At 33.1% G+C, this 27,943-nt stretch overlaps 4 protein-coding genes across 6 annotated transcripts; 1 reads left to right on the top strand and 3 right to left on the bottom strand.

Annotated features, from left to right (window-relative positions):
* Window positions 1-1,324: 1,324 nt before the first annotated feature.
* On the bottom strand, window positions 1,325-5,270 carry LOC116001069 (uncharacterized protein At4g37920). 2 transcript variants are annotated; one of them, XR_004094220.1, is made up of 7 exons: window positions 5,121-5,270; window positions 3,973-4,379; window positions 3,502-3,670; window positions 2,943-3,187; window positions 2,171-2,358; window positions 1,625-1,961; window positions 1,325-1,541 (listed from the first exon to the last, which is right to left on the bottom strand). XR_004094220.1 is itself a non-coding variant. In XM_031240971.1 (6 exons), the coding sequence occupies exons 1-6, from the start codon at window positions 5,236-5,238 to the stop codon at window positions 1,802-1,804; spliced, it is 1,287 nt and encodes a 428-aa protein (XP_031096831.1). In that variant the 5' UTR covers window positions 5,239-5,270; the 3' UTR covers window positions 1,325-1,801. The 2 variants fall into 2 exon arrangements, 1 of the variants encoding a protein (XP_031096831.1); XM_031240971.1 differs by having other exon boundaries at window positions 1,325-1,961.
* A 490-nt stretch (window positions 5,271-5,760) lies between these two features.
* On the bottom strand, window positions 5,761-8,267 carry LOC115999840 (tRNA (carboxymethyluridine(34)-5-O)-methyltransferase). Of its 2 annotated transcripts, none has more exons than XM_031239783.1 (3): window positions 8,114-8,267; window positions 6,555-7,635; window positions 5,761-6,229 (listed from the first exon to the last, which is right to left on the bottom strand). In XM_031239783.1, exons 2-3 carry the CDS (start codon window positions 7,628-7,630, stop codon window positions 6,142-6,144), a joined length of 1,164 nt encoding a protein of 387 aa, XP_031095643.1. In that variant the 5' UTR covers window positions 7,631-7,635; window positions 8,114-8,267; the 3' UTR covers window positions 5,761-6,141. The 2 variants fall into 2 exon arrangements, with proteins under 2 accessions (XP_031095643.1, XP_031095634.1); XM_031239774.1 differs by having other exon boundaries at window positions 6,555-7,647.
* A 520-nt stretch (window positions 8,268-8,787) lies between these two features.
* LOC116021287 lies at window positions 8,788-15,862 on the bottom strand. Its single transcript, XM_031261916.1, has 7 exons — window positions 15,689-15,862; window positions 12,978-14,570; window positions 11,718-11,773; window positions 11,382-11,612; window positions 10,892-11,183; window positions 9,905-10,098; window positions 8,788-9,195 (listed from the first exon to the last, which is right to left on the bottom strand). Exons 2-7 carry the CDS (start codon window positions 14,418-14,420, stop codon window positions 9,042-9,044), a joined length of 2,370 nt encoding a protein of 789 aa, XP_031117776.1. The 5' UTR covers window positions 14,421-14,570; window positions 15,689-15,862; the 3' UTR covers window positions 8,788-9,041.
* A 5,671-nt stretch (window positions 15,863-21,533) lies between these two features.
* LOC116033753 (putative RING-H2 finger protein ATL35) lies at window positions 21,534-22,641 on the top strand. Its single transcript, XM_031276490.1, has one exon. The coding sequence runs from the start codon at window positions 21,617-21,619 to the stop codon at window positions 22,181-22,183; it is 567 nt and encodes a 188-aa protein (XP_031132350.1). The 5' UTR covers window positions 21,534-21,616; the 3' UTR covers window positions 22,184-22,641.
* Window positions 22,642-27,943: the final 5,302 nt, after the last annotated feature.

Here is a 27,943-nt window from a genome sequence, read left to right on the forward strand (position 1 = left end):
TGTTATGGTGATAAAGTTATAGGACAACGCTACTTGCTTTACGTGGCTTACAAGTGTATTTTCGAATCTCTAAAAAGCTTGCAAGTACACTTTCTTAACTCTTGGAGGATTTACATGTGTACTTCCCGACCTCCTAGAATCCTCGTCATGATATTTTCAGACCTTTGTGTTAGAAGACTTCATAACCTCCCTATTAGAAGACTTCCTAACCTCCGTGTCAGAAGACATCCCAACCACCCTTTTAGATATGTTAACTCGGCCATCACTTCACCAGCCCCCTCAACAACTTACATTTGCTATGATCGATTTGAGTGTCCAATCCATAGATGTCACATAAATTATGTCAGTATTAATTATCATTATGTTCACTTTACCACTTAGTGTAAATAAGGCGCTATGTCTAGTGAGAGAGAGGTTGCCTTTCTCAACGTACACTACTTCAATCGGAGATTCCAGACCTTATAGGGTTGAACATTTAGTTAGTTTCTCGACCATATTAAAAACACTTGTTTTTCCCCTTTCAAGTTTTCACATAAAGTGTATTGTCTCGCTACTCTCTTTTTACTATTCACTATTGCTAGGTATGTTGACCCAAGTCAATTTACACTATCAGATAGATTTTAATTATATTATTTACATGATATGTATTAAACGTGTACAATTTGGTGTTGAGTCTCGAAATTAAATTGATTTGATTTACCTTTTCATAAATTGACTTGGGAGTGAGTTCATAGAAATATAATTTGATGTTGAATTTTAAAATTAAATTAATTTGATCTACTACTTATTGACTTGAGAATAAATTCACATAATTCAAAGCATAGTACAAGTTGAATGCGTTTCTTGTTACGATATGATGGGCTAGTCTTACGTACGTTGATATGTTAGTGCAATTATTGGTCCAACATGCATGTGTTTGTTGTTAATTTCAAGGAAACATCCTCCTTGGCGGCCTTTCTTTTTGTTTTGTTTTTTACTAATTATGTTAGTTGGCACTACTTGGCCAGTTGTTATACCATGGACCATGGTCCACAATGCATTGTGGACTATGGTCATAGTTGATACTGTAATTGTGTTAGAACAGATGTCGTTTCATGCAATTGTGTTGAAAGTGAACTGCAATTTCATTAATCAAAATGACGTCGTTATATATATATATTGTTTTGAACACTATTGACTCTATTACAATGTAGAATCTCACTTGGAAGGGTCATAGCTATGCCACTTGACCGCAAGGCCTTTGGCCAACTTCCCGTATATTTGTTGTAAAAAATAAACAAACAAACGACAATACTGTGAGCAAAGACAGATGAAGAGACTTGAATTCATGGCATCATCACAAGACTAAAAATATAAGCAAGAGTATGAGGTTCATATAAGATTTTAGTGTATGAAATCACCAATTCTGCAGTTCACTACAACAAAACAGAAGACTGCTATACATAGCTTTTCATACAGCTCCAAACAACTAGGCTAGCTACATGAAATTAAAATAACTTAATAACTACAATGATCCTACGTTTCCACATTTAATTTGATTCCTGTATATATATGAAATATGATATTAAAAAGTTATATCAACTATCAAGATTTGAGTCAAATGGTTCTGGAGGCTGGAAATTACCTTTTTCTTTCTTTTTGATGGACCTACCAAGCTTGATAAATAGCACATGGAGAATACTCCACAAGTGTAACTTGCAGTCAATAATTGTGGAGCTTCAAGACTCTGGCGCCACAATTCAACAAATCACTAAAAGATTTCTGAAGTGCATAATGCATCTGTCCCAAACAAATTTCTCTCTTACATGAACTTGTCCTGAATCAACTTCTTCAACTCTTCCAGTTTTTGGATTGTTTTGGGGTTCATTAAATCTCTAGCTTGTCTAATGAGAGTGCCTTCTCTGCTGAAGTTATATGCATCAGCTATAATCCCAATCCAGTTGTGCAGCTGCTCTGGAGTCCTGCAATGATCATCAATAATGTACTCAGTTTAGTGAGTACAATAGATAAATTCTTGAAACCCCATCCAAAAACCAAATCAAATTATGCAGCCATGCTCAGTAGTAAATTTTGGAAAGAATAGTCCATTTGAAAGAGAATTGTGGCAATTTTCTCTAGAAGATCTACATTTCATGGTAAAAGAGTAATCAGAAAAGAGATGAAGACATACGTATATAGCAAATCTACATCTTTTCCTTCAATTTCACCTCCAGGTGTGAAAGCATCTTTCAAAGCATGCATGCATTCATCTGGATCTTCAATTGTAAGCAGGTACTTCAGTATTCTAATTTCTTTGGGCATAAGGCTCTGCATACTTCCTACTGCTTTCTTATATAAATGATACAAAACATCTTTTGCCTGGTACAATTAATAGGAAAATAATTATCTATTTATATATGCATTTAAAACTTAAAAGGGGGTGGGGGCAATGAGGATGATGTAGTGATATCAACAAGGGGTGACTACCTACAAAACACATTTATTTATTTTTAGTATTCTGCATTTCTGCAACATGATTGATATTGTCTTCACTGCCTCTCATTTTCTCCTATCTATTGCTATCATCGACATTCTTTCTTACTGGGGCAACAATGGACCTATTACTTGCACCTTGATATGAACTAAATCATTTTTAATATGATTCCTTCTAAATTCTAATATTCCCACAGCCATCATCTCGATCCCATTTCAGTTACGGCAATTTTATAAACAAGTTTTTTTTACTGCCCAGCACTAACATTAAAACCCAGTGCATCAATGACAAGTTCGGGGCCTAATGTTAAAAACCTGTCCAACACTCAGTGCCAATGTGCCATGAAGCATATAGCTGTCATTCACAATGCCATTATCTACTGTCTTTCTTCTGGTTCATATTTGAAGTGTTCTATGTGTTTGTGTGTAAATGAAATGATGAAAATGTAAACAGGAAAGGCTAAACTTACCTCAGTCTGTGTCATGTCAGACTCCTTTGCTGCTGACCAAGCTTTTGTAATCAAGAGGGCCAATGCTGAGTCAAATTGATTCTTCTGGGCTAGGTCATCTATTTTCCTGCAAGCAGCATCCAAAGAAGGCGAATTGATTATATCTTTCAGTTTCAGCTCTGCTGCATTCAATGCCTCTATACTTTCAGTTGCAGTATCGTAGGCTTCTACAGCTTCCAAGCACTCATTACCAAGCCTTGCCACCGCTTATAATTACAAAATGGCAAAAATGAAAACACATTTTCAGTAAAATCTTCGATATGAAGAACAAATTGTCAAAGATAGTGACAATAACTAACCATTATCTCATTTGCTCCAAAACAAATTCAAAATAGATCATGGAATTTTGTGTGGTGTGTATACTATGAGTTTGGTCTATCTTCTATCAGATGCCATAAAGTATATGAATACACTATCAGCACATACACCCCAAACACAAATATACTTGGAAGCTGGAAAATGTTTCTAACTTGAGAGTCCAATTAGATACATACGAGATTGAGGTGTACAAATGGCTTACCATTTTGTTCATCTGGATTGTCATAATAAGATTCCGCCACAGTGTTAACATGAAAGAAGAACTCCTTAGTAAAATCTTTACGACGTCGAGCAACAATCTCATTGATTTCAGAAGGTGAACTCCTGATGACCTCAAGAAGTTCATTATGCCTTTGAACATCATCGTCAATCTGAAGAGAGAAACATGTAGTTATGTACTTATTTTTCCAAGAGAGTGTTTGTATAAACCATATTATTAAGGATTTAAGGGGTATACAGAAATAAAGATAAAAGACCAACATTGCAAGTGTGCCCATCTGTGAATCACATTAGCACATAATTTGACTTATAAAAACAGAGGTTCACCACAAATCTATCTCTAAAGCTATTCATCAGAGAACACAAAAAATGCAAGTGGTAAATATGCCTCAAGACCCATTTATGGGGGAAAAAAAGGGCACAGACTTCAGGTACAAGGAACAAAACGCATTACCTCTTTCAGCTTCCTTCCAAGCTTGAGTAGTTTGTGTTTCATTCCAGGATCACTCTCTGTGTTTGCTCGCTCCTGACATCGCTTGTAAAAGTGTGGTCTGATATTGCTCCAATTCCTGCTAAAACCTATTAACCTTCTCCAATCAGCAGGAGATGGCTTGTCAACCATGAAGACCCCAATTAACTTGTCACAAACTCGGACCATCTTATTCTCATCCACACTTTCAACAGTATCATTTTTGTCATCTTCCTCTTTCACATCAGCTTTGTGGTCAGTTCTAGGATTAGATTCTTCAGAGCATAGCATGTGTTCTTTATCAGAGTCACCTGGTATTGCAGCAGTATCAGCAACAAGAGCTTGAAGAGGGGATGGTTGCAATCTCATTCTTGTCATTGACAAGAAAGAACCTAACACCAGAGAGACAAACTAATGTTAGCCAAAATGCCTTCAAAATTTGTCTCAACAGTATTAAATTCAAGAAATTTGGACAGGTAAAAAACACACACAGGCGCAGCTTCTGAGAACTAGTCAGATCATAACAAAAGCATGATCGAATTCCAAGCACCATTGCACTGATTTCTAGCTTTTAATGACGTGAAATATAAAGAAAATACGATATGAGGAGTGAGGACAAAGAAAATGCCATAAACCTCTTCCAAAGGCATTGTGGTGCTTTAAACACAGAACTATGGATCATACATCATAATTAGATGCAAAGTTCACGTGTTCATCAAAATTTCAAATAGAAATGAAATATAAGGCCGTAACTAGACTGTACGACAATGAAGTAAACCTCATAAAAAGAAAGATGGGCGCTGAAGATAATCTTCCTGTTCCATACCGAAGTTTCCATTTCTTAATTGTTCCTAAAAATACGTAATTCCAATTGCAAGCACTAACCAGTTCCAGTTCGATCAATAAGGATTCAGTTAACTAAAATTCAAGGAGAGTAAAACCAGGAAAGCAGCACACGCCCCCCAAATTGATATCAGTCAATAGATAATAGTCCCAGCAATATGAAATATGCAGAAAAAAAAATGTTACCTAGTAATCATTTAAGACGAAGAAACTCAAGCTAACAAAACCGAGGACTTAATTTTTCTGAAGTGAGAATTAGCATCAATAATAAGCATGGGCAGGCAGCTTACCTGGGGATTGAGAGGTGAGATAAGACGAACGCCACCGAAGCGGTGCACATGCTACGATAGAGAGCGGGGGAGCAAAGCTTCGAGAAGCAAAGCACGCAAGGGACCAGGTTAACTCCATTTCCACAGGCAACGATAGAAGATCCTCGAGCTCTCAAGGTTTCCTGGTCTTAAATCTTTAGTTGGGATCTCATTGGCATTTTAACTCTTCTTGTGGACTGTTTTGTCATTTTGAACCACCTTTGGATGCATTTACTTCTTTACCCTCCTCCCATTAATATATTACGGTGTATATTGTTATAGGGTGTGTTTAGAAACCAAAAAAATGACTTTGAAAAACATGTATGATTTATATTATTAGAAAATTAGTAGAATTGTATAATTAAATATTTTAATTGTTTTATTTAAAATATAAAAATATTTATAATAATATTAAAAGTAATATTTATTAAAAATTTATTTTTAAAAAAAACATCTGTTTGTTCGACAGAAACCATGCCTATGATTTTCGGTGGAAACCAAGGTTGTGATGGGTGATTGGTGACTTCCGTCAAATTTTGGAAGAAGTCATTTTCCTCCAAAATAGCCTTATTTTTCTAAGTTAACGGAAAATGATTTCCGTTTCCAGACACATCCAAGCACGGGAAACCCAGAAAGTCACAGCTTCATTTGCCAACAAAATACAAGTGATTATGAAGAACATAAGCCAAACTACTAAAATAATCTGTAGAAAATTTCAAACCAACATACAGAGTGCATGATAATTGAAATGGATCACAAAATCACAAGCGGGAGAGAGTACATTCAGACAATACAGGCAGGAGAGAAGCATAAAAGAAGTCTCCCATAATAAAAACAGCTCCCTTCAGTAGTTTTATTGACTAATGGATGGATGTGCTGGTCTTGGTTCAAAAGCCTGCAATGACTCCTCACCCCAGCAAAGATTAGCATGCTGTTCAATCACCCAAATCTCAGAACACATCTATGTAGTCTTATTGTCATCGTATTGTATGGCGTCACTTTATCAGGATGTCTTCTCGAGTATGATGCACCAATTTGATTTATCATAGAATCTATCAACAATGACAGCATTATCCAAACCAGACACCAACCTGGAGAAAGTGAAAATAAAATGTAAAACTTTGCTGCAAAAACAGGATAACGAGGGAGAATAACTAAAACTTATTCAAGAACTGATTCATAGAAATGCCAAACAAACATCTTTCCAGATTATGCGCTCAAATGAAGTTGGAGAGATTGAGAGAATTTCTTTTGTTGAGAAAAGAAAATAACATTAATGTGGCGACAATCATGACATAGAGAACTATGAAGTATACGATCTAAATATCAAACAAAACCACTGTTAGCATTTATTTACTGAGCAAAAAGAAAACTTATAAAAGTTTTATTGAGACAAAAGAACAAAGAGTGCATTACCTTTCTAGTTCACCTTCACTAAAAACATGGTAATATCTGTTATACACAACTGCACCCTTTTTATCATCTTTCTTTGCCAGGCCACTTGCGAGGGCACAAGCAGAAGCCCCGCTTACTTCAGCTCTATGATAAGGTAAATGCCAAGGAACAAAGTATTCCTGTTGCTCAGCATTTTCAATTCCAGAATCCAAATGACCTCCTCTATCATGAACTTCTGAATGTGAAATTTCAGCTGATTTATTATTTAAAAAGCTTTTCACTCCCGAGCCATTTTCCTCAGTCTCTGGGATGCTTGCTAGAGTCCGAGGAGAAGAAGGATTGCGAATCCGAGGACTGCTTGGCGCTACCCATTCCTCCAAATACTTCTCTGTAAGTGGTGTCCATTTGTTAACCAATGATCCATCTTCCTGTTCCCTAGCCCAAACTGTAATCAATACAAAGCCTCCCTTTTTAACTATGCGCACTAGTTCTTCTACGGCTTTTCTCCTCCTATTTTCTGTACTTAAGTGATGTAGGACAGCAATTGAAATTGCAGCATCGCCATAACAAGTTCGATAAGGCAGATTTACAGCATCTGCAACTAACACCTCATGTCCCCTATCCGCACATATATTGATAAGTGGAGCACTAATATCACATCCAATAAATAAACAATTTGGATTCAACCCCAAGTATTTGCCATTTCCACAACCCGCATCCAAAATAAGTGAACCCACAGGCAATGAATTCAAGAAAGCAGACACTTTCGGCCACTTGGCAAACCTAGTGGAACTGAAATGAGGAGCAATTGCATCATAAACTCGATGAACATACTTTTTCTCAATTTCCGGGGTCGATTGAACATTTGAGGAAGTATCTTTCTTATCCGAGCTCACAGAAACTGGTCGTAGCACACAAGACTCTCTGTCAGATTCAGAATCATACAATCTAGAACCACCATCAAGTCCAACTTCTCTCATTGTTCTAAAACAGCCTTGATTGCCAATGGTATTATTACCAACAACGATAGGTCGCCCAATGTCACAAAACCCTCCTCTCGAATACAATGCTATAGCTCGTAAAGCACCTATAAGCATAACAACTATACAAGTATCTGTCAAGGGGGGGAAAAATCAAAGTCGAACTCAGACATTACTGAAAGTCGTTCTAAATTACATTAATCTGTGTATATATAGAAATACAAATATACAAGAAAAATTATAAATTTCTAGCAGAGGCTACTGGGCAATTGCAGTGTATCTAGCCAGAGTTTGGATTGCACAAGAATATTACACCCAAATCTCACCCCCCAAAAAAGAAACAATTATAATAACAACAACAACAACAACAACAACAGCAATAATAGTAATAATAATACACTAAAAATCTCAAGGATTTTCTCAGTAAACAATTTCAACCGGAACTAATTAAAGACTTGAGCTATTAAATAACGAAACAGGATACAAATTACAGAAATAGAGACGCTTCAAAATCATCTCCACCAATTCAGAGACGCCAAAAACAAAGCAAAACAAAAATTTATGTTATAGAAATATGGGTATGGGTAAGAGATTTTATACCTCCATATAGAGACAGTTTCAGGCTTTCAGCGGTCCTTCACTACGATTTTGAGGCAAGTGGGGTCATCATCCACTACTAAATCTGTTCCTGGGAGTTACTCCGTAGATCAGTGAGAGACATTTTAGGGACTTAGGGTTTTACGGTTCTTCTTGTCTTTTTTTTCTTTTTTAATATATAATATAATATAATTTTTATTTTTTTGAGTTTGAACCACAAATGACAAATTTATGGTCTTGCCCAGGAAACCTACGGACTATGGATTTATTTTAAATTATAATTGACAAATTGAATTGTGCCTAATACACAGTAATTTTTTTTTTTGTTATGTGTTTGTAGAAATTGCATATTGATTTTTTTGATTTCAACCAATTAAGTATAGACAACTACCTAAACTAGACTTTCTTGTAAACTAAAAGCTTACAAAAATTATAAAAGAAATAGAAAAATTATTGAAAAACGTATAGAAAAGATGTGCTTTATTTTTTTTTTTCAAGTAACAATTAGACATAATTTTTTCAAGTAGACATATAGGAAAGGTGTGCTTTATAATTATACAAAAATTATAAAAGAAATAGAAAAATTATTGAAAAATAATTGTTTCAAGTAACAATTAGACATAACTTTTTTTTATTAAAGGCTAATTGGTCATTTACCTATAATAAATCATAATTTATGTGGTAGGATTAATTTGTGACCTTTACAATTTTCATTATAGTTATGAGATATTGAGATACTTTAATCATTCGAAATCTGTTTACATTTGATTTGCGTAGGATGTACATTGGCATTTGACAAATGCAAGATCTAAATTCATATTATCAAAGCTCTTTCCATAAGGCCTATGTAAATAAACCACTCCATATAAGTACAATGTAGGTTTTCATTTGATGTGCCAAAATGGCAAATGAAGTTCCAAGGCAATAAGGGCTAGTGGTTCAATCCCCAATCAAAGGGCTGATAGATGACTTTCAACTGGGTGGTGGAAAGCAACTCTAACAAAGATTGGGATTCTGCAGGTTCCAAGTAGTTTGCAGCATGTTTCAGGACCTCAAGCTCATTATTTCCAAAATCTGCACTGTACCTGAGGATTTGATAAGCCAGACAACAAATTTCAGCAAGGCATTTATGATGCAGAAAATACACTTTGCTCACCTTTCTATGCTAAAGCAGTTAAAGATAAATTAGTAGAAATTGAATTCCTTCCAAGTAATCCATCAAGCTGACTGAGGAAGCTCAGTTCTGTGAGGATTGAGATAGAAAGGAATCATGAAGATAGTTTGCATTCTTTTTCAAATACTACTAACTCTATTATAATGCAGTATCTGTTCATAACTACTTCCACTGAGGCTCGAACCCACCACCTCCTGTATAAAGGGAAGGGTTTGATGCCACTAGACTACAAGGTCCTTGGCAGATAGTTTGCATTCTTGTGCAATAGTTCGCAACCCACACAAGAGAGGTAAAACCAATTAGAAAGGAATCATGAAGATAGTATGTGCAAAAAGCTCGACTGAAAGAGTGTTGGCAAAAATTGAACTCATAACACTCAGATACGAGAAATCGAGAATCATGTTTTACCCACTTAGTCATCCCCTTCCAGGACTATAGTTTGCAACTCTTAATTTCACAATCCAGAATAATAAAAGCTCAAAGCAACTTGTTCGGAATAATGGAGTATAGTACTTCTCATGCTTGTATTCATAGAGTTTCGTACTTTTGTGTGGGCCAATGATCAAGTTTTTCTCTTGGACATGAAAAAGGAAAGATTCAGAACTTCACCCACAACTTACCATTTCAAAATCTTGCTAACATATACAACCTTTGCAAGCATGTCAACAATTAGTCCACTTCTTAGGAAATTATGGGCAGCATCCATCAATTCTTTGTCTATATTTCCTGGTGAATAGCATTGGAGAGCAGGCCCAGATCGTGTACCACCAACAACAGCAAAATGAATTAGAGGCTCAGGATAAGGAAGAGCAATCTGAAGAATCCAGTGAGAAGTAAGGTCAGTCAAACAGAATAGTGAGTAGAGGCTACGGGGTTTCAACATTGAATCAAGCTAAATAGATGTTCCAGAAAATGACACTACAAAGTTCAAAGATCAAAATGGCCTAGAAAACAATCAATTTTTCATTATTTTCAGATAGTACTCCATTTAATATTGAAGTAATATTGCAGATTTGCAGTTTGTCATAAAGAATTAAAGACAGCATATTTAGACACTCTTTTGAGGATATCAATGGATCACATGGTATTTTTCTACAATTACAGCTGAGTTAAATTTAAAATCAGTGATCATATTTGGTTTAAAATTTTCCAGTTAAGTTAAAAGGCGAATCCAAGGCACAATGCTCCAGCATCTAAATGCCAGCATCAATCATTTAGATGCTTAACCCTTTCTTTGCCTTTTGTCAATGTTAACAGTGAACATGTAAGAACTTTGCTAGTGCACAATACTTAACCTTAAAATTTAGTGAGATGATGATGCCTATGAAGCATACTGCAATAATACTGTAGCATACTAGGCAACAACCAACAGACATGGTTCTTAAATTTTATCCAATACATTCATGAAAAAAGAGGTGACTTATAGGTTTACACAACTACAATGTCAGCACACAAGTCACAAGAATCCATAGAACTAGGCAGGCATAAGGAATAAAAAAAAATGTTTCAAATGTAAATACCAGATAAAAATATTACAATTAGATCTTACATTATGCAATTATATTATACTGATCAAGTCTACATAGGATTGAGATTAAGAATCTGACCATAGAACGCTTATCTTTAGCCCCAAATGGCTTAACTAGATTGTAAGGCGGCCTCTGGTTGCCCCTTAAGACACCATTGTGAATTTCTGAAAGTGAATATGTACACCCACCAATTACATAATTGAAATCCACACTCAATCTCCTTCTCTGCAGTGCTCCAGAGGGATGCCCCATTACTAGTATTGCATGAATGGTCATCATATTGTAGAGATTAATAAAGAACGCAAGCTTTTCCTCTCTTGGCATATTAGACAAATCTACTCTCTGAAGCTCCTCAACGATCCTCAAGTACCTGGAAAAGTTTCTTTCAGTAAATAAAGAAGCATATGTACCAAGAATACATACAGGCTACATATATGTGCATGAATTTATTTCTTTGCCCAGGGATCGAGTGGGGTGCCCTTGACTTACTTGAATAATGTCTCAAAGGCAATGAAAGAATCTACCCATACACAATAAAACAATTACACACTTAGAACAATAAACAGACCTTGCAAATTCCTCACTTCCATGGATGGTTCTATAGTCAACATGCCTCCTATCTTCTGATGTGTAAGCTTCAAAAACTGCATAAGATAAGAATCTAAGTCTGGATGAAATTTCTACTATAGATTTTGGCTTCACTTCAATTATGCCCCTAGGAATGTTCTGGCATTGGGATACCAAAGGATCATCATCAAGGAAACAGTACAGGTGGTTGCCATCTTCAAATAAATTCTCACTGTAGCATAAACAAACACCAAAACAAAGCATAGCATACAATTAGGCAGAAGGTGGAAAATGTAAGCACAAGTGTAAAGAGAAAACACACTTTTCAGAAACTTACTCAAGTACATGGTGGAAGAAAAGGTTGCTTGCCAGTTTCCGACCAAATTCAATAGCCTACTCCGAGCACAATAACAATAGAGGAACGGTTATCAAATCATACTGGGATGAGAAGAAAACTAAACTAATATTCATCCATACTATAGCTTTTCTTGGTGAAGCTGAACCATTCATACTAGTCATTGTTATTGAGATTTAATCACCTACCACAACAAGAGGCATAAAGTTTCATAGAGTATATTTTACATAGTAGACTCCCTCTTCAAACACGGGTATTTAATTTTTTTACCAAGATAATAATAACTTTACTTCCTCAAAGAGTATAACTTGTTAACTTGAAAACTGAATTACCAAATGCACCTATGCAGCAGAGGATTATTAGAATAGAAAATAGTGTTTCTGAGAAAATATCATTTTTTAAGTATGATGTAGGGACAAAAGTGACAACCATATTCAAGCATAGAAATTATGTCCACGATCACAAGCCAGGCACACATTCAACAAGGTAAAATGTAGCACTGGCAGACGACAACATTAAAACGGATATATTTTAAATACCTCAAACAAGTTGGAGATAATTATTCCAAAAGAAGAAAATTGGAGATGGGATTAAATTTTAATACATTATGCAAGTCTAACAGCCATGTGCTCACTCATTGACTGATAGGTCATAGGTTCAGACTGTGGAAAGCAGCACACTGAGAATAATGTTAAAGTTGCATATATCTTATTTTCCCAAACCCTTTATGACGCAGTTGCTCGGTGTCATGACTCATGAGGTGGCTCTATTGCAGAGTTTCCACAAAAATAGCCTGAATAGAAGAGGACAAGCAAATTGCACAAGGGTAGTCATAGGAATTTTATTAAAGCCAACCAGATAGCATGAGCAATGCTCATTGAGTAAAACTTACATCTTGCTGACAAACTAGAAAGATACCAATTCAATTGTAAACACCACTATAACTACAGTTGTACAGCACTCTATTCTTTTATTGGTGAATTGCCCGAAAAACACAAATGAGGAAAAAATTCAATACATGATCAGTAAATCATGTAGCAGAAACCACAAGCTTTTGTTTCCAAACTAAGCTTTATAATATAGACTACCCAATCTGTAATTCGCAAGCTAACTGGCAATAGCTACTTTTAATTATGTAACCAAGGCACCAGAGAAAGGGATGTAAAGTAATTAAGAAACATAGATTTTACTTCAGAAATAACTACATACGTTTACCATTATATGGTATGAAGTAGGACTAACCTCTTCCCTTTCCAAGTATTGATCTTCTGACAGGAAGTCTACTGCTTCTGATCCCAGAAAACACTTGGTGAATCTCCGCATTTTGTAAAAGCGGTCATTTACAGGAATAGAGTCTTTCATTTTTCTAACAATAAGTGCTAGCTCATCAATAGAACCACTACTGGACAAGTCATCTTCACCTGAAAGAGGGGGTAAAGGTGCTTCAGAGGATGGTGTCTCACTAACAACATATTCAATCTTCTCTGCAAGCTTCCCAGACACATCTAAGCTTTTTATTTCACTCAATCCACCTATAAGCACTTCATTAAAGAACACTCTAGGAACATCAGAGGAGCCAGCAATCTTCTCCAGTTCCAGCTTTCTACTTGGGTACACATCAATATTGATTTCAATGTATCGAAGTCTTTTATTGTATAGAAACTTTCTTAACTGCTTACAGTCGTTGCAATCTAACCTTGTGTACAACAAAATCCGTCCTTTCATCGCTACTGGTTGGAGTGCTTCTTCTATAGCCTTTTCTTTCTCTCCAACTTTGTCATCAGCATTGTCATCATCATTAAATATCCCAATTAATCTAAGGGCACTCCATCCAGATCGATCTCTATTTTTCCGAGAGACATCTTGATGTTCAGTTTCAATGGAAGTAGGTCTAACCTCCTTAGAACTGCTGCAATTCCTACTATTCTCATCTGCACCCAGAGCATCTTGTCCATCATTGCTTTTCCCAGAAAGGCGACGAAAAACACTAGCAACTGCAATTGCACTCTTCAACTTTAAAAAATGCTTTACAGGTCCTGCCTTTTCAGGCCCAGATCCCTGTTGCCCCAAGTCTTGACCAGGGGAATGAATTGATGAACTCCTATTGACTTCTGTCTTGGGAGCCTCTGCTCCATTAGGGACAGGCTCTACTATCTTATCCTTCTCATAAAGATTGCCTTCGAGGATCTTGTTTGTTCCCCTGGCATTTCCAGAATCCTCATCCTCTCCAACAACCCCTCTTCCATTTGACTCATCTGTACTGAGTGCAACTACCTGCCCAGAAATCTTTTCACTCGTGTTCAATGGTTTATTCTCTTTTGGCAATTGAACTTCTTCTTCTCTATGAACACTGACCTTCTCTCCTTCCATCTTTTCTGATGGTGAATGTGCCTTAGTCTCAGAGTTCCCTTCTTGCAACTCAGAAATAACATTCTTCCCAACAGATTGAAAATTTGAATTTTTTTCTCCTAAAGAGTTCTCTCCTACTTTTCCACCATGGGCATCAACCAAAATCTTCTCCATTGGATAGTTTGGTGAAGAATTTCCAATTTCCTTGTCATCTAATGGGGCATTGAGTGCATTTCCATGTTGCACTTCAGTATTCATGCTACTAACTGAATTTATCTGATCAGAAACTTTATTTTCCTGGTTTTTAGCATCAACATCATGTTCATCTCCTTCCATTACAGTGGCTTGAACAAAGGCTGCACTTCTCTCAGGGGTATCTAACTTTTTCCGTGATGAGTATGTAAACTCCAAAGTAGCATGACTTTCAGATAAATACTAAATGGCAAAATAGTTATTGGTAACAAAATTTGGGACTTTAGAAGTAATCTGCAATGATGATAAGGAAACATAAGTTTAGCTTGAAGCAAAATGTCAACAGCAAAAAAATTGAGAAAAGGAAAGCGTAAAAGATTTATGCCAAATTTAAAAGGTCATTCAACAGATTCAATCAGGGAAAAAAAGGAAAGATTTGAGGAGAGATTGTCCTCCATCCTGTCAGATATCTTTCTTGCCCAGCATGTGAAGAAAATGAGGATCAAATTAGCACTCCATTTCTCAACAAGCACTATAGAGGAAAACATATCTCTCAACCCCACACGGCCACACCCACCCCAAGACACTCATTTACTTTCTTCTCATCTAAGTACAAATTTTCTTTTCTGTTTTCCCATTCCTCTTATCTTCTCTCCCATTTTGTTGACCCTCACTTTCTACCCATCCACACATAGCACAAAAGCTATTCAGTAGTGAAAAGCATTTTAAGTCTTTTAGCCAGAACTCTTACAGATGTTGTACTGATCCAAACATGAGAACTGATCGCGTAATTAGAGTTTGTGAATTGACATCGGACAAAATCCAGTTTGAGAGTGGTTGTTTGACTTGATTCAAGATTTTAAACCGCAAGTGGCTCATGATAATTTTTTTTTATTTCCATCTAGCAATATAGTTCCATGCAACTCGTGCACATTCTTTTAGTTTCGTATCAGTTATTACACAGTAGTGAAAAAGCAACCTGAAATGGGATGAAAAACTGACACATACATACAGACATCCATAAAGCTTTTTTTTTCAAATGCATATGGATAGGCTCATCATCATTTCAATAAGTTCAGTCAAAAAAAACACTTAAAAGTAAATCATCAAATGATTGGAAAACAAAGTAAAACTAAAATCAATACCAATGCATCATGCTTCGAAAAACTAATCTTAAAAAAGACGTAATATTATCCCACAGTGATAGTGCTTCAGGCAGGCAATCTTCAAACAGTATAACGTCAATCCACAGTGTAATCCACAAAAATTAAAGTATAATGAAGAACAAATAATTGCACATTCAAATGCGGAAAGAAAATAGTCAAAATACTTAATTATCCTCAGAAAAAGGTTTGTTCACGGCATGCTCACAGGCGTTCGATATGAGAACGAAGGGAAAAGAAAAAACTTACGGATCTGAAATGGGACGGATTGGGAAGAGAATGAGGGATTGAAAGGAATCGAAAAAAGATTCGGCGGGGGGGTTTACAAAATTTCAGTATTAAATGTGAAATTTAAGGAAGTTTGAAGGAAAACCGTCGTTCTGAGCCCTTAGAGTGGGGAGTTTGGAGGAGGACGAGACCCGCGTGACTGGCGGGAACTCATTCTATCGTTCATCATGTTACGTTTTTTGCTTCCTTTTTATATTATTCTTTGTGAAACTTCCATTGTCATAGTAATCACGTGAATTTCTCGCTCGCACGCACGCATCCTGAGACAAAATAACTACCTTTGTAGTCGTGATTTCTCCAGCGTTCTAATAACTTGTTAAAAATGCTAATTTGAATGATATGTTTAATACACTAATTATGATGGATTCGAAATTAAGATATTTCTTATGAAAATTAATGACTAAGTTACGAGTTTAAGTTAACGAAATGCTATTATATGAATATGTGAACCCCAATATGCACACACATGTATATTTGATTATATCAACGTATGTTTATTTTATATATGTTATTATTATTATTATTATTAAATAATGATTAGTTAACAATGATAAAGTTATAATAATTCAACGTAATCTAAGATTACCTAAGAAAATAGGGTAATCATATCACTTTGAAACATGACCGCAACATCAATTTTGATGTAATATAGCATTATCACACTCAGATTATTTAGATAATCTAAGATTACATTAACCAAATACCCCATTATAGGTTTTTAAACAAGCATACATAGAGAATTGACCGAATCTATATCTATATCTATATCTATATATATATAATAATAGAAGTGCATGAGAACCTTTTCCCGCCCAAACTTAGGGGCATTTTTGTAATCTCAATCATTTTGACAAATTTATCTATATATATATAATAATAGAAGTGCATGAGAACCTTTTCCCGCCCAAACTTAGGGGCATTTTTGTAATCTCAATCATTTTGACAAATTTATGGAAATAATAATAATAATAATATCAAAGATATACCTTTTAAATAATTATAACGTTTTTGGTATTAATTGAAAAATTGAAATTTTTTACCTTTCTTGAGATCTGTTACCATTTTATAATTCCAATACTAGGCCATTTTGATCTCATCCATTGTGTATAAATACAACCATACACAATCCATCAACTTCACAACCTCAACTAAATACAACCATACACAATCCATCAACTTCACAACCTCAACTAATCTTATTGTTACGGAGTTGATCAATCCATCCATTGGTCACTCCTTCAACTAATCTTAGACCGTGCATCAACTTCACTCCTTCAATTGCAAATTATTACAGAGTTGTTTAATTTGTTATTGCTTCAATTGCAAATTATTACAGAGTTGTTTAATTTGTTATTGTTACTAAATAAAGTTACAAATATACATCGTAAATGTTGAAACTCTCTCAATGTTTTCTCTGCCCAGCTCCTCACCCATAGGTATGTATCTTCCTGCATTCTATCTTTTGAATTTGTATGCACGTAAAGTATGGATGCGTTTATTTACGAATTTGATTTTGGTTTTGGTTATGTGATGTAAAGAAAAAAATGGATGATATAAGGCAACAAAAATTCGTATGGTGCAAATTCAATGATGATGCCGGTTGGTTTGGGTCACGATGAGGTAGCCTCGATCTCCTTTGCTCAATCTGTACCGGGTCCATTGAGTTTTGAAGCCAGCAATTTCTAATTGTTACTGGTATATGATATTCTAAGATTTTAATATGATTTGTTTTTTATGAGTTCCCCATTTGAAGGAGGGTGATGCTCGGCCGCAAGGAGGGAGACCAAGATGGGTGGTGCCACCAAATCCTAGGATGGGTCCTTGGTTGATTCTCTTGAAGAAGATTGCTCTGTCTCATAATCTGCTTCCTGAGTTTGAGGTATGTAGAAGAAGTGTATGTGTTGAGAAAGTTTTTGGGGTGTTTTCTAAATAGTTGTTAGAGTTGATTGGGTTAATGTGGTTTTTTATTCATCTATCAGATTTCTATTTTTTTTTTAATTAAAATGCATCTTATTATTTATATATACAGAAACTTTGTTCATTGTCACATTTTTGGTGGCATTTTTTTAATCAATTCCTGTTAACTTTTTTAATCTTGTAGGTGTAGAAGTTTATTTTTAATATGATGTTAGTTATTGTTATCTTTTATTATTATCAATTGCAGATGTAGAAAACTGTAGCTTTACTATTTCTTATGAAGAAATAGTTAAAGATTATGAAGAGATAGTTCTATATTAAATTTGTATTTTTTAGTGTGTAGTTGATTTTTTTAAAGAGAAGTATTGTGTACTGCTTTACTTTATAAGTAAAACTAAATTTAATAATTTTCTCCTACTTTTTAATAATTGTCTCCCTCACAACCTATTAGTCAATAATAATAATAATAATAAATTTTAGCAAGTTTTGATTCGGATTATATAATTCTAATGCTATGATTAAACCAATTAAGTATCCAAAATATTTTGGTTGCGAATCATAAATCATTGATTATTGATTCCAATTATTACTAATATTTATTATTAATTGCACAATACTATAGGTTTAGTTGGAGTCTTCCAATATACAATTATTAGTTAAAAATGGTGATTACTATACTTGAATAAATGAAATAATAGTATTAAATTTTGTAACCTCGACTTAAAATCTATTTTGTTAAGGTTATACTAATAATAATAATATAATACTCTAATAATAATAATCCAAAACTCTTAATATAATTTCCCCTAATACATTTATATAATAATAATAGTAATAATAATAATAATAATAATAATAATAATAATAATAATAATAATAATCCAAAACTCTTAATATGATCTCCTAATTAATTTTTTCTATTAAATTCGTTTATAATGATAATTATAAATATAGAATTATGAAAAATTAGGAGGATTGATATCACCTCATCAATTTCCTATCATATTTAAATTAATTGATGATTTTCCTAATATATCGTACCTTAAAAGGTTTTCAACCTTTGTTATAATCCCGATCAATATATTAATCTGTTATTTTATGGTGTTCCCTATAATATTTAAATTAATTGATACTTTTCCTAATATATAGCGTACCTTGAAGGCTTACAACCTTTGTTATAATATTGATCAATATATTAATATGTTATTTTATGGTAATTTATATAGGTAATTATCATATACTATTTACCATCTAAATGACCCATTGGTAATTGCTAATCGTATTTAACATCTTAATTTATTATGGGAATTGAATATAGAGATTCTCTCCTTACGACAATTATATTTTTTTACTTCAAATAATATCAATTGTCCATTCACTTCCTTTGATCACTTTTGAATAAAATCTTAAAAATTATGGCAATTAAGGAATTAATACTTTCTATAATATACATTTTATCTAATCAGATAAGGAAATTGACAATACATATGTTAAGTCCATAATTAAAGGAGATTACAAAAAATTATGATAATTATTCAAATTCACATATTATTATGCTAATTCACAGATTATTATGCAAATTATTCCAAATTGATTATTATACATATAAAATTATCCTAATGGTTACTTTTGAATAAAATCTTAACAATTATGTTAATTAATAAATTAATTCACACATTATATTTTTATTAAACTGTTTTTTTTTATACTTGTAATATAGATTTATCTAATCAATCAAGGAAATTAAACATGCACATACTATGAACATAATTTTAAAAAAAAAATTAAACATACACGTATTACATCTATAATTAAACAAAATTAAACATACACATGTTATTTTATTAATAATAATATATACTCCTTAATTAATATAATTATTCAGATTACATGGACGCCATAATTAGTATAACAATTAAGAATAATATATACTATTTAATTACCATTAGTAATCATAATAAAATGACGTCATTCTTATTAGAATTAATGATAAATTTTCCTGCACATATAGAAAATTAAACATACACATATTACGGTGGGTAATTAAAAGAAATTAAACATACTATACACATATTACGTCCATAGTTAAAGGATATTAAACATAAACATATTACGCCATATTACCAACCTATATTTAATACTTTAATCTTACTATAATAATTAAACATACGGATCTTCATTTGATTATAGTAAAGTTTTATTACTTAAAATAATTCAATTAACCATGCTTTTCCTTCCATTTTTTTAGACTTTTCCTATTATATATAATTTTTAAGTAATCAAATTCAACACTAATATACAAATCATATAATTTCAAATAAATGTATATACTTTCAAATATTAAAATTGTTTATAATTTCATCATTAATTTTATTATTTAATTATATAATAAAAAAATTTATCCGTGCATCGCAAGAGTAATTTACTAGTAAAGGGAAACAAAAAGTTTACAATTTAACTTTAGTCAACCTTCCTTAATTGAATTATAGATTCCATCCTTATGCATGAGATTCAATTTTTCTTAAACTGAAAATTGAGGCTAATGGTGGAAAATATGGTAACAAATATTCTAATATCTCAGGAGTATCGATATGGGTTATTGCTTCGTGGCTAGCCGTCGGGCTGGCCACCTTCCCATCCTGACTACCTAGCGACGTAAATTGGGTACTTGGGACCGAGCATTCATCAATCATACTATTTTTGATCAATTATTAACTGTAATCAGTTACATACAAACTTTATTGATCTTCTAATTAAGTTGGAAATGATCACACATCATCTCATATGTTTTTGTTACAGTAATACTACATGGTCTTTCATTTCTTACTCTAAATTTATATTATTTCTCACAAATTTTTGATGTGACACTTTTTTAAGAACTACATAATGAAAATATCATATCTTTAGTTGCCACATTATGGAGTAAAAGTGATAAAATAAAATTTGAATTACATGAAGTATAACTTTTTTGTTTAACTCATACAAAAATCATTATAAAAAATAAAATTTTAAAAACATCGAGAGTTACCGACGCTCTGCGGGTTCCGTTTCCCCATCTGTGGGTAGAGTTGTGGGCAGTTGCAGAACAGAGAGTTATGACTCTGTCAAGTGGACATTACTGGACTCTGTCAAGTGGACAGAGTAATAATAGGCATACTCAATTTTATAATTATTTAATTAACTCATATAATCCATTACATCTTTTCTCTTATATAAGAGCATAGATAAGTATTGATCATTGATAAATAATAAAGTATTATTACAATATATTTATATTATATACTTCATCTGTCTCATTTTGTCTGTTATATTTACTATTTATTAGTTAAATTAACTTTTTTTTTATATTTATTTTTTTCTTTTTGTTTAATAGTACTTTAATGTAGTTTCTAAGTATATAAAATATACATTACTATACTAAATTTAATATTATGAAAAATTGAATTAAAAAAAAAAACTTACAGTCAAACTCTGTTAACCGAATCAATAAACAAAATGGGACGACAGGACGAATAATTAATGTTACAAGTTTGACCAGGTATAAATACAAAGTGATAAATACTCTCCAAATTAAAAATACATACTTTCATCGGAACGTCATTAGCATGCATAACCAGACAATTTACATGAGATTCTCGTTATAAATATGACAAAATTAAACTAACAACTTAAGTCAGAATGAGAGAGTTTCTGATGACCAAACTAACAAATTTACTAAACTAGTAAACTTAGACAAGCAACGTGCAGGTTGTTAATTAGCCGAACTACTTTGACTGAACTTATTGCATTGTGTGCTGATTGAGTCAAAGAAAGCATGTATGTATGCAAATGGTACGGTGCAAGTGTGCAACCAACGACCCAATAACACACTGATTTCGTGGAAAACGAGGAGCGGAAGAGTTCCGCTCCCAGTATCCTCAGACATCTATATATATATAACACGACCGTTTAATTTCTCCACAGCAAATTAAAATGAGATCTGTAACGAGGTTGTGTTCTCTCGCGCGTGAACTGACCTCCACCGTGTTCTCCGCATGGCTCCTTCATATTTTCAAGATTGTATTGCTGGCCTCGATTGTGGCGATGAGTGCCTGCGGGCGAGTAATGACGGATTTGAAGTACAACGCGATGATTAGGAAGAGGACTTCGCGGTTCGTTTACAGGCGGCGGCGGCGATTTTCGCGGAGGGCGGCGGCGGAGGTGGGGGCGCTGGAGTGCGCGATTTGCATAACGGAGTTCGTGGACGGCGAGGTGGGGACGGAGCTGGAGAGCTGCGGACACAAGTTCCATGCGGGGTGTATCGAGAGGTGGTTGGTGCATGGGAAAGGGCACGCCAGCTGTCCGCTTTGCCGGGTCCCGGTTGTGCAGGACGGCGTCGTGGAAGAGCACCGGATAGCGAAGAGTGAGGGCCGGTTAATTAGCAATGTCTTTGAGGTGGAGTTGGGGCTGCTGTTGCTTCCGATGGGGCTCCGGTGGGGGAGTTGCTGTCGACGCTCCAATGTTGACTGCTCGCCGGTGACTAGTAGTAGGGTTTGGTAACACACGCACTAACACTGGTACAATGCAAATTGGCCATTAAATTTGCAGAGATTTACTTTCGAATTTACGCTATCACTTTTACTCTCTGGTGTGACAGACAATAATGAGTAAAACTTAAGAGTAACATATGAGAGTTCACATAGTAATTTCCTTTGCAACATGCCGACGGAGATCAAGTTGACACATCTCAAAACAAAATAGAGATGTAGAGTGTAAAGTTTATGGTTAATTAAGATGTGGGTCTAGTATGATCCCTACTTGTATGTGTTTGGTAGTGTTATCTTGAGAATATTTTGTTTGAAGATAATATTATTAGCATTTTTTTTCTCATTTGTAGGGGCCTAGGGGAATAGTTTATTGGCATAGATTGACATTGTTTCTTTAGATATTTCATTGGGTGGATTATAGTTAATGTAATGATGAGAAAAAAATATATTTATAGATCATCAATTAAAATTGTGGATTTACTTTTTTTTTTTTTTTTTGAAATTGTGTAGAGTTTACATTTAATTCTTATTTTTTTATTATTAAAAAGTTATAGATTTATCTCAACATACAATTAACAAACTTATCATGAGATTAAACTTACACAATGATCGATCACAATTGAATAACTAAAAATATAATTTTCTGCCCAAGATGATGATGATTTTATTATTCAATTCCCATCACACAATATCTCTCATTAGATTGCATTTGTAGTTTGCAGATGAGTAGGTGGGCACACCAATTTAAGTAAGTCCGAATTTATCAAGGTTGTGTTTGGCTGAGGATTTTTTGTATCCTACTATATTTCTATGGGTCTATGGGATTTTTTTATTTTTGAAACAAAGGGTCTGACGATCTATGGAATTTAATATCTATTTGTTACCCATTATAAAATGAATTACTCATATTCATATATATATATATATATATATATATATATATATATATATATATATATATATACACATATACATATACATATACATGTTTATTTTTAATATATTAATAAGTTCATTTGTAAGTTTATTTTTAATATACTATGGCTATGTTTGGCAAGCATAGCTGAAAAGGTAGCTGAAAGCTGAAAGCTGAAAAGCTATAAGCTCGAAGCTGAAATATGAAGAGCTGTTAAACTAGTTGTTATGCTTAAAAGTGTTTGGTAAAATTAGTTTTTTGATAAGCTGATAAATGTAAAAAAGACTAAAAAGAACATCTTCATAAAATTTAAATAGTTTTAAATTTAAATAAATTTGTTTACATATTAAAATATGAAATAATGAAATCAATATATTTTAATAAACATATAAAGTAAGAACATATATTTGAAAATATATAAAGTAAAACAAAATGTTTGTAATTTATAAAATTAGTTCATACAAAAATTATTGTCCAAACACAAATGTCAAATTGAAATTACAACGAAACATATTGAATTGAAAAGGCCAAAAGAGTTTTAATTTAGAGGGGTAAATGATATCATTTATTTAAAATAATAAGGATAAAGATGGAAAAAAGTTAAGAAGCTACTAGCTTATTTTTAAAAAGCTACCTAGAGTAGCGTTTCAAAATAAGCTCTTATTTTAAGCTACTAGCTTATTTTGAGAACATTACAAAACAAAGCTTATAGCTTATTAGTAGCTTAAAATAAGCTATAAGCTCCTAAATAAGCTCTGCCAAACAGAGCCTATATAAAAATTCATCTTTATTATACTAAAAATAAATATTTATTATATATTCACAGTATAATTTGCTAGCACGGGGATGCCAATAATACAAGTGGGGTCAGGGGCGGATTCATAAAATATTTCGAGTGGGGGCAAAAGAATAGAACAATTCTACTGGGTTTCTTTTTTGGAAATTATTGATCATGTCCATTAGCCCATACCTAGTATATTATCCTAGTATATTATCCATCAAATATAAATAGTAATCTAACTAAAATATATTATAATTAAAAAAAAAATGTCATTGTCATCATTGCGTAACTTCCATTACAAACTTATAGCCCACACACGTATATAGTTCATTACTCATTGATGGTTTGAACTTTCATAGTAGTGGAGCCTCCACAAGCTTGAGATTAAAAATAAATAAATTATTTACCTTTCCAACTTGTTTATTGTGTGTGTGAGAGATAGATTTATATTGTGATTAAAAGTANCATATACATATACATATACATGTTTATTTTTAATATATTAATAAGTTCATTTGTAAGTTTATTTTTAATATACTATGGCTATGTTTGGCAAGCATAGCTGAAAAGGTAGCTGAAAGCTGAAAGCTGAAAAGCTATAAGCTCGAAGCTGAAATATGAAGAGCTGTTAAACTAGTTGTTATGCTTAAAAGTGTTTGGTAAAATTAGTTTTTTGATAAGCTGATAAATGTAAAAAAGACTAAAAAGAACATCTTCATAAAATTTAAATAGTTTTAAATTTAAATAAATTTGTTTACATATTAAAATATGAAATAATGAAATCAATATATTTTAATAAACATATAAAGTAAGAACATATATTTGAAAATATATAAAGTAAAACAAAATGTTTGTAATTTATAAAATTAGTTCATACAAAAATTATTGTCCAAACACAAATGTCAAATTGAAATTACAACGAAACATATTGAATTGAAAAGGCCAAAAGAGTTTTAATTTAGAGGGGTAAATGATATCATTTATTTAAAATAATAAGGATAAAGATGGAAAAAAGTTAAGAAGCTACTAGCTTATTTTTAAAAAGCTACCTAGAGTAGCGTTTCAAAATAAGCTCTTATTTTAAGCTACTAGCTTATTTTGAGAACATTACAAAACAAAGCTTATAGCTTATTAGTAGCTTAAAATAAGCTATAAGCTCCTAAATAAGCTCTGCCAAACAGAGCCTATATAAAAATTCATCTTTATTATACTAAAAATAAATATTTATTATATATTCACAGTATAATTTGCTAGCACGGGGATGCCAATAATACAAGTGGGGTCAGGGGCGGATTCATAAAATATTTCGAGTGGGGGCAAAAGAATAGAACAATTCTACTGGGTTTCTTTTTTGGAAATTATTGATCATGTCCATTAGCCCATACCTAGTATATTATCCTAGTATATTATCCATCAAATATAAATAGTAATCTAACTAAAATATATTATAATTAAAAAAAAAATGTCATTGTCATCATTGCGTAACTTCCATTACAAACTTATAGCCCACACACGTATATAGTTCATTACTCATTGATGGTTTGAACTTTCATAGTAGTGGAGCCTCCACAAGCTTGAGATTAAAAATAAATAAATTATTTACCTTTCCAACTTGTTTATTGTGTGTGTGAGAGATAGATTTATATTGTGATTAAAAGTATTAAAAGAAAAATACAATTTTCAAAATATGATTAAACTTATTATTATGAATTATTGTAAAAATTTATTGTGTTTCGTTCTAGCTAGCATGCTCAAGACTTGTATGTATTAGGAGCTTTAATTAGTAAAATGATGGAATTTGAAATGTTTTTAAACAATTAAGAAACTAGACTTCTTATTGGTAATACTCCGTAATATAATAATTTGTATAACAAACAACAAATGACGGATCAAAAAGGATTTTCAAGTACGATATATATTCAGTTGTGTGCACTACTATAATGTTTCCCAATGGAACTCCTCCTCAACCACCACTTGCAACATGACTAAAACCGACAAGACAACAAGAAAAGGAAAGGAAAGGAAAGGAATGCCACAATGGAGCTGACGTGGAATCAACAAACATACACGAATGTCTACTCAAGGAATATATATAATATAATAATCCGTGTGAAACACTTGTTACAATAAGTAATTTTTGTTCACTTTAATAATGGTTCATATCCAATTTCGGTGATATAATAAAATTTAAATCAGGACAAACACTAGGTATGAAATAATTTTAAATCTTCAAGTTAATTGTTCCACCTAAGATGTCTGCAATTCATTGTATTCAATGGTGGAAACTCTGAGCATCCAAAAGAAAAAAAAAAAAACAAAAACAAAAACAGCTCATTAATAAGTGAGAATATTAGTTATTGTTTGGTATCTATAAAAAATCATCACATTAGGTATAACTTTATAACTGTGTAAAATTTGATTATGTATTTTTGTTCATAATCTACCACTGAAGACAAATTGAGCTGCTAGCGTGAACCCTATCCGGAACACTGCTATATATACGTGTGTTTCTTTTGGAGGCCATCTCTAGCTACAAACAAATTAAAACCCAAACTTCAAATTAAATCATTCGATCTCGCAGGTAGGTTGTCTGATAACTGGCCGGAGATATGTCGACGGCGGCATGCGAGCTCACGGAAATGTATGTGCTGAGAAAGCATCTCAGAGAGACGATGAAACGAGAGGCAAGGAGTGAAAACGATGCGACGAAACTCATCACGACAAGCACATCTCGACAACAGTTGGAGAAGAGGCAAAACGGCAGCGGTTGTTTCTCCACCATGTTGTTTAAGAAAGTTTATCCTGTTCGTGCGCCTGTGTCTGATTCTTGTCCCTGAAAAAACAACCAACCAAAGCAACGAATCAACCGTGAGCAAACAATATAGTACACGCAGATCAGATATCGATGTTCAAGGATATGATGCTACTGCTATTATACACGTACGTATATATATACATGTGCGTTACCCACCTAACTTCCTCTATGAAAATGAAGATCATATCAAGTGTATATATATATACATACACGCACGTATGTATACGTATATATGTATGTATGTATAAAATTTGAGATTCTAGATATATATAACAGTTTGTAATGAGTTATATGCCCGTGTATGTATAAATTAAGAGGCAGAGTTTATATTTTCGGTGTTATTTCTTTAATACAACATTAACCACCTATGATAAATGGCCCAAAGTAGGCAACCGCAACCTAATCAGGTTGATCATGTATGTTGACTTGATAAATCATAATGCATGTTAAGCCGATTAACTAGCTATGAACAACATAAATAAAGTTGATTTACCTATTTGTGATCCTTTACATACTATGGCTATATAGCGATGCATACCTAATGCACACCTTTAGATAGTGATAGTAACGGGTAAGTTTCCCTTGCCACTACAAAACAAAAAAATAAATAAAAAATCCAAAGTTCTAATATTAAACCTTGTAAAAAAATACCATTAGATGCCCTCAAATTTGATTTTAGGGACAAAGTAAGAATTTGTTGGCCTCCTTATTCATATAAGTGTATAATTTAGTGTTTAGTTACGTACACCTATAATCGATGGATATGATTGCCCTTTAGGGGGCGTTTGGTTCAGGTTATCTAAGATAACAAAGGGTATATTTGGTTAGCTATGTAGCATTCATATGTTTGGTTGGAGTTATATAACATTCCCAGGGAATTAAAGATAGCCTCCACATAAGATTTTTGAGGGAATGTGAATCCCTCATCTTTTTTAGGTAATGTGAGATTCCCTTGGCTTATTTACTTACTTTGCCCTTCTTCTACTATGAAAAAATTATTTTGTTGCTACTATGATAATATCTTTTATGCTGTTGAGCTTTTAGTTTTTATTATATGATAATAAATTATATTATTATAATTACTCATTATTTATTATAATAAAATAATTATAAATTATAAATAATAATAATAACAACAATAATAATAATAATAATAATAATAATAATAGGTGCTGCAAAAGCATAACCTGGAAGCACCTTACGAGGGGTGCTTAATTGCATCAATTATGCTTTTATATATATATATATATATATATATATA

This window comes from Ipomoea triloba, chromosome 1 (genome assembly GCF_003576645.1).
Source record: "Ipomoea triloba cultivar NCNSP0323 chromosome 1, ASM357664v1".
Taxonomy (NCBI): domain Eukaryota; kingdom Viridiplantae; phylum Streptophyta; class Magnoliopsida; order Solanales; family Convolvulaceae; genus Ipomoea; species Ipomoea triloba.